Source organism: Elephantulus edwardii, unplaced genomic scaffold, assembly GCF_000299155.1.
Source record: "Elephantulus edwardii isolate Elephantulus edwardi_28Jun2011 unplaced genomic scaffold, EleEdw1.0 scaffold00148, whole genome shotgun sequence".
In the NCBI taxonomy this organism is placed as follows: Eukaryota; Metazoa; Chordata; class Mammalia; order Macroscelidea; family Macroscelididae; genus Elephantulus; species Elephantulus edwardii.
This window is the reverse complement of record NW_006399898.1, coordinates 4,934,564-4,946,747: the sequence shown is the minus strand read 5'-3', so window position 1 is coordinate 4,946,747 and position 12,184 is coordinate 4,934,564. Positions and strand designations below refer to the sequence as shown.

The 12,184-nt window shown below is 51.0% G+C and overlaps 1 protein-coding gene across 1 annotated transcript in view; it reads right to left on the bottom strand.

Annotated features, from left to right (window-relative positions):
- Positions 1-1,005: 1,005 nt before the first annotated feature.
- Positions 1,006-12,184, bottom strand: part of ZCCHC8 (zinc finger, CCHC domain containing 8) — a 25,193-nt gene continuing 14,014 nt past the window's right edge. Inside the window, exons 6-15 of the mRNA XM_006894641.1 lie at positions 10,200-10,303; positions 10,010-10,075; positions 9,431-9,491; positions 8,720-8,862; positions 7,192-7,334; positions 5,651-5,772; positions 4,965-5,051; positions 4,012-4,129; positions 1,420-1,949; positions 1,006-1,227 (exon numbers count right to left, since the gene is read on the bottom strand). Of these exons, the coding sequence (XP_006894703.1) occupies positions 1,006-1,227; positions 1,420-1,949; positions 4,012-4,129; positions 4,965-5,051; positions 5,651-5,772; positions 7,192-7,334; positions 8,720-8,862; positions 9,431-9,491; positions 10,010-10,075; positions 10,200-10,303 (1,596 nt within the window). The remainder of the gene's footprint in view (positions 1,228-1,419; positions 1,950-4,011; positions 4,130-4,964; positions 5,052-5,650; positions 5,773-7,191; positions 7,335-8,719; positions 8,863-9,430; positions 9,492-10,009; positions 10,076-10,199; positions 10,304-12,184) is intronic.

The following is a 12,184-nucleotide window of genomic DNA, read 5'->3' as shown; positions in this document are numbered from 1 at the left end:
CTAAATCAAGAGAATGGAAGTGTTTTCTTTTCATGGACTTGACCAGGTAGAGAGGTATAGTGACTTTTCACGTGAAGACATAAATCAGTTTCAGTTCTGTCTGAAGAGACAATGGAGCAATTCATTGATGCCTGTTTTAAACTATTCCTTATCTTGGGGTTCAATCCTGGAAAATCTTTTGTTCCCGTTCATTAGCTGCCTTCATTCCTTCCTTTTTTCCCCTTCCTCAAAATGATGACAAGATTCTGCTTTTCGGACTTACAGCCAAAATCCAGTGACTACACCCCAGTGTGTGGTTTCTGGGACTGTCTCTGCTTGGCTCCCACTGTTCCCTGTAGCTGTGCACTGTCAAACTGATGGCTGTAAGACCAACTGAACTTGGGACTTTCTTTGTACTCAGACTCTCTATACGAAAGCTGGCTTCTTAAAGCTCCATCCACAAGGACGGACATACTTGTATAGCGTGTGTGAAGGACGACGGTACAAGAGCAGCAAAAGGGTTATTAAAACGGATGCATGGAAATCACTTACAAAAAGACCCCAAGTTCAATAAAGCTGCCCCTCCCTGATTTTCCTTTTTTGGTTGCTGGAGTCGAAACAATGACTTTAAAATGATCAGAAATCTTTTCCTTCCTTTTAAAAAAGTGATATATTAAAACTTATGTACAGGATCGTTAGCAAAATGTAGAAAGGGAAAAAACAATGTACAAAAGACAGGTTAAAAACCATCACTCTGACAGAAACAGACAATCCAAAAATAGTCTAAACCTTAGCAAACGAGCTCTGAACCTGCTCCTGACCCACGTTTTTGTTGGTGAGAATAAAACAGGACACTAGCAGGCCCTCTCTTTCCAGTCCTCAGAAATGGATTTGCTGTGGAGACCGCAATTACGCCTGGAAGAGATTTTTAAATACGAGGGGGACAAGGGGGAACGACTTTATCTGTCCTGTTGGTAAGAGAGCCAGGTGAGAGCAGTGGGCACCGGCTCCAGGGCCTGGGCGCCCTCACTCGGCAGTCTTTTTGTTTTTCTGCTGGTTTCGGGGAGAGTTCTTTAACAAGCTCCTGATCCGGAGGTACATGCCGGTGGACTCAGCCATGTTTTCGAACTCGAATGGCGTTATGCCCATCGCAAACTTGCTCATGTCAGGAATGGGGCTGTGTGTCTTCCCGGCTGTGGAGGGGCTGGCGCGTGGACGCGGGGGCTGCTGGCCGTCAGAGGCGGGCAGCTCGCTGCCGGCCCCCGCCCGAGTCCCGTTCCCGAGGTGTGGGGGCTGCTGGCTGGTTCCCTGGCTCCCATCAGAGGCGGGCAGCTCGTTGTCGGTGCCGGCCCCAGTCCCGTTCCCGAGGTGTGGGGGCTGCTGGCCGGCACCCTGGCTCCCATCAAAGGCAGGCAGCTCGCTGTTGGTCCTGGTCCCAGCCCCAGTCCCGTTCCCGAGGTGAGTGTTGCTGGAGTCCAGCGGGGTGGGCGCTGGCTCTTCCTTCTGGCTGAACACTGGGACCTCGGCATCTGGACTCTGCGGGGATTCGGCCACCGCTGCCGCCGTGGGACAAGCCTCGGAGGCGAGGGCCACCTGGACCCCACCGGGCACCTGCGGCTCTGCTGGCTTCCCCTCAGGCACGGGGAGCTCGGGGTCATTGGGACAAGGTGAGGAGGCCACAGAGTTCCCAGTCAGCGGCGTGTCGGCCGGGATGTCCGAGTCACTGGTGGCGCTCTCGGCCTGCTCCAGGGCCGCCCAGATCCGCCTCTGCTGCTCCTCCAGCTCCTCCAGGCTCAGGGCGTCCTCGTCCATGGCCATCCCGCGGGCCTGTGGCGAGTCCCCGGGGGTCACAGGCGGGGTGCCTTTGGGGAGAGGCGGCGTGAAGACGGGAGGAGTACCGGGCGGCAGTGGGGGCTGAAACTGAAACGCGTCCGTGTCACCGCTCTGGGAAGCCTGCGGCGCCTCCACGTCTAGAAACAAGGCAGGAGAGGAGGGTTAGGGGGTGCTGTGACCTCTGGCCATGACCGTCCTCACCCGTGTGACACAGGGCCTCCGGAGGGTCAACAGCTGGAGGGGGAGGGGGGCTGTGGCATCAGTTCACAGCAACTCCACGCAGACAAGGCAGAGACAACGCCCGAGCTTGGCACAGCGGCAGGAGCGTGGCCTGGAGGTCGAGCCCAGGCATCGAACTCTGAATCTCCAGATCATCCTTACCACCACCCTCACTGCCTCTGCGGGGCTCAAGGCCACCAGCACAGCCCACGGGGGCTCGCTCCCTCCCTGCCGCTGACCCTCCACTTCACCAGGCCTGATGTCATCACACCACCACAAGCTACTGCCCAATTCCCACAAGCCACTGAAAAGCAGGCTGCCCAGTGCAGGCCGTTCTCAGCAACGCCCTGGCAAATCTGTCGTGTGTGTGTGTGTCCTTCAGAACGGGGTGGATGAACCAGGTCTGGGAGCCAAGCGGACGTCGTGTGAATGGCAGCAGTGGGGTTGGTTTTTGAGCTTTTTCCTTGAGTATCAGTAAGTGAGACAAGTTCAGTTAGACCAACTTAGCTCTAGAATGTAGCTTGATCTGGGACCCTGACATGTGGTGTGCTGACTGGGAACCCAACAGAGTGAGAGAAGGCTGTCTTGGGGTGGGGAGGTACCCGTGAGGCAGGGGGACAGAGACATGTGACTGCCAGCTCTGGCGAGTGTGCGTGTAGCCAGTGGTTACTGACCAGGCAGTCTGTAAGGTTCATCTCCTGAGAATCTGTGGCTTGGGCATGAGGCAGCTGCCATGCATTCAGATCTGCAGTGTGTCACGTGTCAGAGCAGAAATGTGCACATCAGATTTCGAATGGCTGACCTTCAGAAGCAGGTAATCAGGCCTTTATTCCAAGGCACCTCTGGGTAGACTAGAACCGTCAAGCTTTCAGACAGCTGCTAAAGGCACTGACTGCTCTTTACCCAGCAATGCCCTGGCTTGGGTACAGGCACACGAAGTCAGCCGCACAGCACTGTGACCTCACCAGGTGACCGCAGGCCACAGCAGGTCCGTTTTCCTGGAGTGGCTGTTTCTAGAAGGAGAGGCTTAGCTCCTCAGTGGAAGCAAAGAGGCGGGTTAGTAAGCAGAACCACCACAGCAGATGGCCGGGCCCGGGGGGCCTTTATCTAGCTTTGCGCAGAAGGGTCCAGGCTGGACACGGCTGCCCAACTCAGTGCAGACCCAGGGACAGAGAGCCACCACCGAGAAATCTCACACCCAAGCAGTTAGGTTTCCCATGACTGGAAATGGCAAGCTCAGCAGCTTTCTCCTGCAGACAGCATCAATGCGAAAGCCCCAGTCACTGTCCTCCCAGGAGGTGAGGGGACCCAGATAACTGAGCTGACCCATGAGTGTCCCAGAGACAGAGACCGGGGGTCTGTTCTCCTAAGACACCCGCCTCCAAGACCACAGGAAAGTGCTGGGCGTGGGGTATGCAATTTTGTCCGGGAAAAGTGGGTTTTGGGGAGCAGAATGCTGTCAGATTTGGCAACGCAGCAGAGGTTAGGGTAACTGTGTGTTTCTCAGAACTGTGTGGCCTAAAAAGGGACTGAGCACTGAAGGACGGGTATGGGGCTACACCACCCGGTTGTAGAGTCAAGTCCAGGCCGCAGAACTCCCGTGTGGGGGACCAAACCTCCAACCTGCTGCCGTGGGGTTGATTTCCACACACATGGAGCAGAACGGCCTCACCAAAAGTCCCAGGCCGTCAGGCTCACGGAAGCACATTCCTACTGGTCTCTGTCCAGCCTCACTAGTCATGACGGCAATAACCAGCTTCTCCCAAAGTAAATAAGGACATGTTATCTATGCGATGCTCACGTGATGCTGGGCTTCGTACAGAGCTCTTCCCTCTGATGTCACTCCAAACAAAGCAACCGCGCGGCCCGAATCGCCTCCACCCTCAGCACCCTGCAGACAGAGCGGCCCTGGCCCCTCGGCGTTGCCGGCTGTGACTGTCCCCGGACAGGGAGCACGGAAGTCCGCCGAGGACGCTCTACCTGAGTCGAGCTCCATGTTGGTGGGGGACGCGTCGCAGCTGCTCTCCCTCTTCTGCTTCTTTGGGCTGTAGGGGCTGGACTGCGAGGAAGACCTCTTACTGCTGGACTTCACGCTGGGCTACACGGAGGGACCAATGCAAACGCAGGCTAAGAGGGAGTCGGCCAAGGGTAGAGCAGACTCCATCCTTCACTCAACATGCTACAAGCCTAGGCGACCAGTGATCCAGCCAACGAGGTTCACCAGAAAACATGTTTATACACAAAACAAGAAAACGGAGTGAGAGGAAGGAACCCTCAGAGCTCTATGGAAACTGTTTCTAAACCCCACAGTGCCTGAGCGTACCCGTCACCACCACCGACCAGTCTAAAGATCGTAGCAGACACTGGATAAGGGGAACAGAATGGGAAACGGGGCTCACCCGGCAGCACAAACTGCTGGGATCCGGGAAATTACGGCCCTTAATTCCTGTCTGAATGTGAACAAATCCCATGCCCACGGCTCAACTTTAGTCAATCAATTAACAGGGTGATATTGTGATCAATAACACTCGAGCAGCACTCACTTCTTATGATGATCAACCATGTAGGATCAAAAGGGCAACAAGTGCCCAGGATAAAGGCCAGAGGGCAGGAAGGGGTGAAGGATGGAAGGCAGGAAGGGGTGAAGGCCAGAGGGCAGGAAGGGGTGAAGGATGGAAGGCAGGAAGGAGGGCAGGAAGGGGGAGGCCAGAGGGCAGGAAGGGGTGAAGGCCGGAGGGCAGGAAGGGGTGAAGGCCGGAGGGCAGGAAGGGGGAGGAGGGATTAAAGAAGAGGAGCACTGCAGTGAACTTGGTAATTAAGATTATGAAACAAAATGTGTAGGAAGGGTTAAACACACATCAGTGTGTCTCCAACCCTCCCCCAACCACATTCAAACACACCAACCCAGTGCCACACCCCCGAGAATGACTTACCGTTTGGAAGTTAGACGTGAGGTAGCTGGCAAAGGCGTCCTTCTGCTGCGAGGCCTGCATGGGTATGGAGCCAAACATCCTCCACTCCTAACAGACAGGGGGACACGCGTGTGCTCAGAGCCCACCGCAGGGGGTAAAGCAGAGGTCTCAACCACCTGCTGGCTCCCTTCAAGCATTCCTGGGCTAAGGTAAGGGGGATGCCTGGTGGTGCGAAGTCAGAGGCCGTCGCACTGTGTCCACCGCTGCCTCCGTGCACACACCCTCAGACACGATGCACAGAGATGTGTGGTTGGGGCAGCCGCACGGCAGTCCTCCTCTTAGGAATCAAAGCGGTCTCAATGGCAGTGGGTTAAGGCCATTCATTAGACTAAGCAGATCTGGTACAAAAATGTCTTCCTGAGGAAAAAAAATCACCTGGCCCACAAAGACTATCCATTGCAATTACGACAGTGGGCAATACCTACTTTAGTTCTGAAAACATGCTCTAAGACTTTGCACTTTTTCCTGATACTCTGAAAAAATTAGTAAAATTAGAAAGAGAAATCTTACCCTCTGAGTTTCCCTCCCACCCACCTCTGCATCTACTTCCTTATGTACAGTAATGGACAGACAAGCTAATGTACTACACAATACTTTACATAGTAGTACATCCTAGAAGGAAACAAGCCAACCAGCCACATACTCACATCTGGAATTCCTCTAGGGGTTGAGATGTTAAAACCGGGATAGTTGACCAACTTGGACAGATCATAGGTGACACTTTTCATCTGCTGCACTTCTCCAGCCTCTATGTCCCCGTCAGTGTCATCTATGAGAGTCGAAGGTGTTGCTGTTAGCAGACCCAGTGAAGGATGAGGGCCCTGCGGGCACAGTATGAAATGTACGGGGGCTGCTTATCAAAAGGATGGGAGTTCAAATTCTAGCCCAGCCTCGGGACCTGAGTGAGGGCCAGCCCGAGTGGGAACTGATTCCACAGGAAGTGGGCTTGGGCTTGGCGGTAAAGGGAGGGTGGCTGAAATGTGGACAGGCTTTGGGATCCAGGGAGAGCCCATGACGAGGTAACTCTCGGATGCTATCTAACAGACAGGATGGGACTGGTGAAGATTGTTCCTCTTACAGTTGTATTCTGAACTGTTAAAGTAATACTCAGACATAATTTCATTTTTTTAAATAAACCTGACAGCATTAGAGAGAAAATGGTCCCTAGCCGTACTTTTTGCCTGTCCCACTGATGAGCTGGCTTGTGTTGGCCCAGACCCATTAAGAGTATCTTTTACATAAGCACTCAGAACACAGCACTAAAAAAACCCCCTCCAAACAAACCACACACAACTCTTCTACCTAAATTGGTTCCTTTGGCTTTCTGTTTTATATGGGAGATAATGGAATTATGTGCAAGCTGTTTAGAAATTAGTTTTGCTTATTTCTGAGATTTTGATGTGTCAGAACATAAGGATTTGCCCTTCACTCTTTTTAAATGTTTTAGGGATTCTGTAAACCCAGATTTACCAAAGTGTTTGTAGGGATTTTGTTTTTAAAAAAAGTCACTCTTATATTCAGTGCTATAAAAAGGTCTGTGTGTCCTCACGAACATGTAGATCAAGGGTCAGCTGATAGGAGGAATTTTAGCATCCAGGGCTTACACAGCCTTTCACTGGGCAGGTCTCCTGGCACAGAAGAGCAGGTGTCGTTCCGGCCCACTGCAATAACGTGAACTAGGGTGTGCGATAAAGGGTGTGCCATGAGTTTTTCTGATCTAGAAGTGCAAAGAAAAGTTGACATTCTACTGAAGTCCAGTAAATGCACAAAAGCATTATGAAAAAAGTACATTTCGAGAATTACCAAAATGTGACACAGAGAAAGGATATAGGCACACACTAGAAAAAAATGGTACTGAAAGACTTGCTTGAGCCAGGTTGACAAGCCTCGATTTGGAAAAAAACAAAGAGCATCTTCGAAGCACAATAAAGTGCAGTGTGGTGTAGCGAGGTCTGCCTGTGTGCCCGCTGTCACGACCGTGAGAGACAAAAGCCTGTTAGGGCTGGCTGCGGAGTGTCCAGCAGGGAGCCACCGGCCAGTCCAGATCCCAGCCAGCCGAGCTATGCACTTGTGGAAGTTTCTTTCTTTCCAAACTGAGGAATCGGGACATCCCAATTCGATTTCGTGTGATTCTTTTAATTAAAGAAAGAAAAGAACGCACAGACTTGTTGCACCTGCATGAGTGTACCTTTTCCGTCGTAGAGGGCAAGCCCTGAATTTTCCAGCTCGGCCTCCTTGAGCCAGCCCGGTGGGTAGCCCAGCTGGCGCATGCGATAGATGAAAGGTGGCAGACTCCTGTCCGTCACACCCAGCGCATCCTGAAGTTCCTCACTGAGCACAAACGAAAAGGGAAGAGAATTACTGCCTGCTTGCTCAGATAGAAATACATTGGCAGCTTCACAAATATTTTTACGTTTCAAAAGATGGCAAAAACAGCTCCACAATTCTGAACTATCAAGACAGTAAAAACAGTAATCTACAAGTGGACAAGGGGCTCTTGTAGATGGTCTAGTTCTAAGCATCTGTGCTGCAAATCCCAAAGGCACGCAGTTCAAATCCACCAGCTGCTCCGTGGGAGAAGGATGGGCAATCCCCTCCTGTGCGATTTACTGCCTCTGAAAGCCCGCTGGAGGGTCAGCTACGAGTTGGCTCCAATCCAACAAAAAGAGGATTCAAGGGCAGACATGAAGCTTAATGGGTATGAACAAGGCAAATGGAAAAACGTAAAAACCCTTAACCCACACAAATATTTGTTTTAAATTTGAAGACGCATGGCATAAAAATACGCAGGATGTCGATAAATTATTTTATGAACTGATACATTTACGTCGGGCCTTGTGAAGAGTCTCTTTCTATACTGACAAGCATCCTGAAGATCTATTTTAAAGAGAAACCAAAGCTGACTGTGGTCAAGTTCACGGGGAATCACAGAGACCGTAAAACAAAGGGGACCTGCCCATGGGGCTTCCACAGCTGCGACAGTGGACAGAGCAGACTTCCTTCTCTTCCCCCACATGGCACCCGAGGGATTCCAATCTCTAACCTGTGGGTCACTAACCCAACGTACAAGCCACTGTGCCACCAGGGCTCCTGAAGATGCAGAAGAACCAAACCAAACCTACAGGACCGAGTGGATGCGGACTCACAGTTAACCTGGACACGGCACAGCTGCCCCGTGGGTTTCGAGACTGCAGCCGTGAGGCGCTGGGCATCCTGCATTCAGCTTCGAGCCCAAGGACAACTGTTCACCTTGAGAGAAAGACAAGCTATCTATTCCCTGAAAGATTGCCGCCTCCGCCCTGCTGGGGGCCTGCCAGGAATCAGAACTGACGGCGGTGGGGTGAGTTTGGTTTCATGAATCTTGACACAAGCTCTTCCTTCCTCAGGACAGCTGGCTGGTGGATTCAAACTGCTCACCGTTTGGTAAGCAGCCAGATTTCTTACCAGGGCTCCTCTGAAGATACAGAGGACATTTCAATTACTGGGGGTGCTGGTGGAAAAAACCATCATGTCTATGGGGAAATGGGGAGCGGTGGTGGCCTGGTGGTCAGGAGCTGGGCTGCAATCACAAAGGCAGGAGGTACAAATCCACCAGGTGCTCTGCGGGAGAAGGATGGGCAGTCTCCTCCTGCGCGGGTAACTGCTTCTGAAGAGCCGCTGGGTGGCTCAGACTGGACAGTACCCACGGTCACGGTCACAAGAAATGACGGCAGCACCTGATGACTCCCGGCTTGAATCTCCCGAATCGCTCTTCCACCTCCTCCGCGTGGTACCGCTGCAGGCAGTTCTGGCTGGTGGCCTCGCCACAGGCATTCATGTATTCTTTCCGCTTTTCACTTATTCGAGCAGCATTTCGAGGCTAAATCATAGATGTTTGAAAAGAATGGTATTAAACAAGCACTGTCTTAGCTAACTAAACTAATTTAGCAAACTATTTCCATTTTAACATGCAAGGAATGGCACATTAAAAAAGAAAAAAGAGTGGGTATTTTAGAAAAAACAAGGAAGAAAAGTAATTGCTTCAATTTCCTATTTCTTCATCATTATTACCACATAAACACATTAAAAAAACCATGGGGTTTGTTGGGTTTTTTTTTGGGTGCGAAGTGGCACAACCTGCTATCAAGTATGCACCAGAACTCCCATAAATTACATTTTGCGATCTATCATTTGAGGGGTAGTGGGTCTACTGTTCAAAATGGCTTCCCCAGGGCACTGCCCTTGACTTTGGGCATGACTGGGCAGGAACACGCAAACAGAATGTTAGTCTGTCCAGCAGGGGATTGGCTACTTTCACCATTCCATCAGGTTTAAATCAAGCAGGCTCAGCTCTATTGTTTAACATGGCAAATTTCTCCACTTCACACAGCTTTACAAATGTGCAAAAAACAACAGTAAACTCAGGGTCAAGAGAAAAAAAAAATTACCATTGGGCAGTCTTTCATCTGATGCTCCTCCGAACCACAATTGAAACAGTGAGGCTTTGGCCTAGGTGGTCAAAAGACAAGTCTTCAGACGTAAACGAAGTACAAAAGCAAATCAACAGAATGACATCTGACAGCCATTTCTATCAGAAGCAAGAATGCAGGGAGCCGTGCAATGAAAAACGCACTCATTTCTCACACGGCCTGCACCGGCCAGCACAGGGCACCGTCTTTTAACCAAGAGCCCTCATGCTCCTGATGGAATCTGTTACCTCTTTGGTTTTTTTTCAGAGTGCTTAATAACAGAAGAGTCTAGGCAAAGAGCTGATCAGAAAGAGGGGAGATGGCTACGGGGCGACACTAATGGTGACACCTCTCCACCTCCTTAGCACATGAGATGAGAACCAGTAAACTCCAATAATCAGACGAATTACTTACCTATCTATAGATTAAAATCTTAATCTACAGTTGACAATATGCAAGCAATAAAGAATATTTCGCTTTTCAAGTTTGAACATTTTATGGCTTTGATTAAAAACCAGAGAGAAACAAGAAAAAAACAAAACCAGTCCCCACACAAACCTTTTCGCCTTCACTTGTATTTCCTGTCCTTCCAGAGAAACGATCTGGCTGAAGACCTGCTGGTACCTTTAGGGAGTTTTATTAAGGAATAGTGATCATGGTCGCAAAAATGTAGCTTTTAAAAAACACTGTTTAAAGGTGAACTTAATGGGAAGGTGCACAAGAGGTCTTCGTTCATTGTGTAGGATACTTGGGGATCTCCCATCCTTCCGTAAGTTGAGGGTTTTCATTTAGGAGCGGCTGCCCCAATTTATCAAGGCAAAATTTAGTAAAATACAGGACACTTCCTACAACCTGCAGGAAACAATTCAAAAAACAGTGCTATGTAAGCAAAGGGGCGGGGAAGACACTGAACACTGTAAGACTACAGCTAACTGCTGTGAGCATTCTGTTTTGGGTGAAATGATCGTGAACCCCCTAACCACACGAGGCTGATGTTTAGTGTGTGTGTAAAAGCTGCATCACGCCAGCCTCTGTCCTGGCTGCTCGAGGCCTCCCCCAGCTGGATTAGAGTGTGGACAGCTCTGCTGCAGCCTGTCCACCTCCCACAGCTCACATCTCTTCTCAACCAAGAGGTTCAGCAAAGTTGTCTGTCCGGTCTCCTCTGCTCCCCTCCCAGCATGTAAGCTCCCCCATGACTGATACAATCACGGTGTGTGTCGGCTACATTCTTGGGTCTTTTTCCTTACATCTCACTCACTCACGTTAGACTGTTATCTTTAACTGAACCATCCGAAGGCTTGAGACATCATTACACTTCATCCCTAAACAATTCATTACAAATCACAACATCCTGATCAACCACAGCTATGAAAAGGATAACATACAAACATAAAAACAAACATACGGAATACGTGCTCCATTTTTTTCCAGCTGTTACCCTTTTGTAGCTTTCCCTCAAGAACGGGGATTTAAGGTCCACATGCTGCTTTTAGATGTTACATATTTTTCAGCATCTTTTAATTCAGACCTGAACCTGGTGGCTTAGCAGTAAGGAGCTGTGCTGCTAATTCAAAGGCATGTGGTTCGAATCCAGCAGCTGCTCCTCAGGAGAGGGAGGGACAATCTCCTCCCATGTGATTTCCTGCCTCTGAGACCCGCTGGAGGGCGAGCTATGGGTCAGCTCCGACTATGCGGTACCACAATAATCTAGAACACGGCTCCCTGAGCCTCTGAGGTTCATTTAAACGTTCAAGTCCTATCACATCTCCACTGTCCTCTTACATCACTCAGCACAAAAGCCTGCGTCAGTCCTCACTAGAGCTCACTGGGACTCTGTGGGACTGGAGCTCCCTGACCTGAACGCAAACCTGGGCTCTGTGGCCTGCCCTTCTGCGCCTGCGCTCCCCCTCTGCACACTGAAAAGGAGCCCTAACAGGCTTCCAGCACTTTCTGGCGCACAGTAACAAAGACGGGACTGCTGGCTTCTGCTTCATGAGCTCTGCAGTTAACTGTCCTCCTGCCCGCAGTCCTCTCGGCTCACATAGGCAGTCAGTGGCCACTCAGGCCGACCCCACCACTGCTCCCTAATGGCTCCATCTGCAATACTGCGCCCCAGAGCACCGCCTCTGTCCCGGGAACGTAACTCACAGAACAGGGACTCTGCCGAGCTCTCCCTACTGCTCTGCCCCTCAAGCCTCAAGTCCGTGGTACCGAACATCATGTGGTAAATTCCTCCACTGCCGTTGGATCGGTTCTGAGCCTCGGCCCCCCTCTGCTGGGTTTCCAAGGCTGCACATCACACTGGAGGAAAATTGGGGGGCGGGGGGGTCCTTCTCCAGAATCACCAGGCACATGTAGTCTTCAGGTGAGCGCTGTCACACACTACAGCGCACGCCACCAGAGCTTCTTAGTTACCGGCATTTGTTACATAACAAAGTCAACAAGTGATGTTCCCAGTCTGCAGGAAGTCACCATTCCAAGTCCCAGAATCTCAGCGTTAGAAGGGAGATGGACTGGGAGCTCTGGTGGCCTAGTGGCAAGAAGCTGCACTGTAATCCCAGAGGTGTGCGGTTCGAATCCACCAGATGCTCTGCTGGGGAAGGAGGGACAATCTCCTCCTGTACCAGTCAGATCTGATTTGACGGTTGTTGTCGCACTGTCTCTGACACTCCCATCCCAATTATCCCAGTCACTGAATCAATCCACCTCATAGAGGGCCTTCCTCTCCTGCGC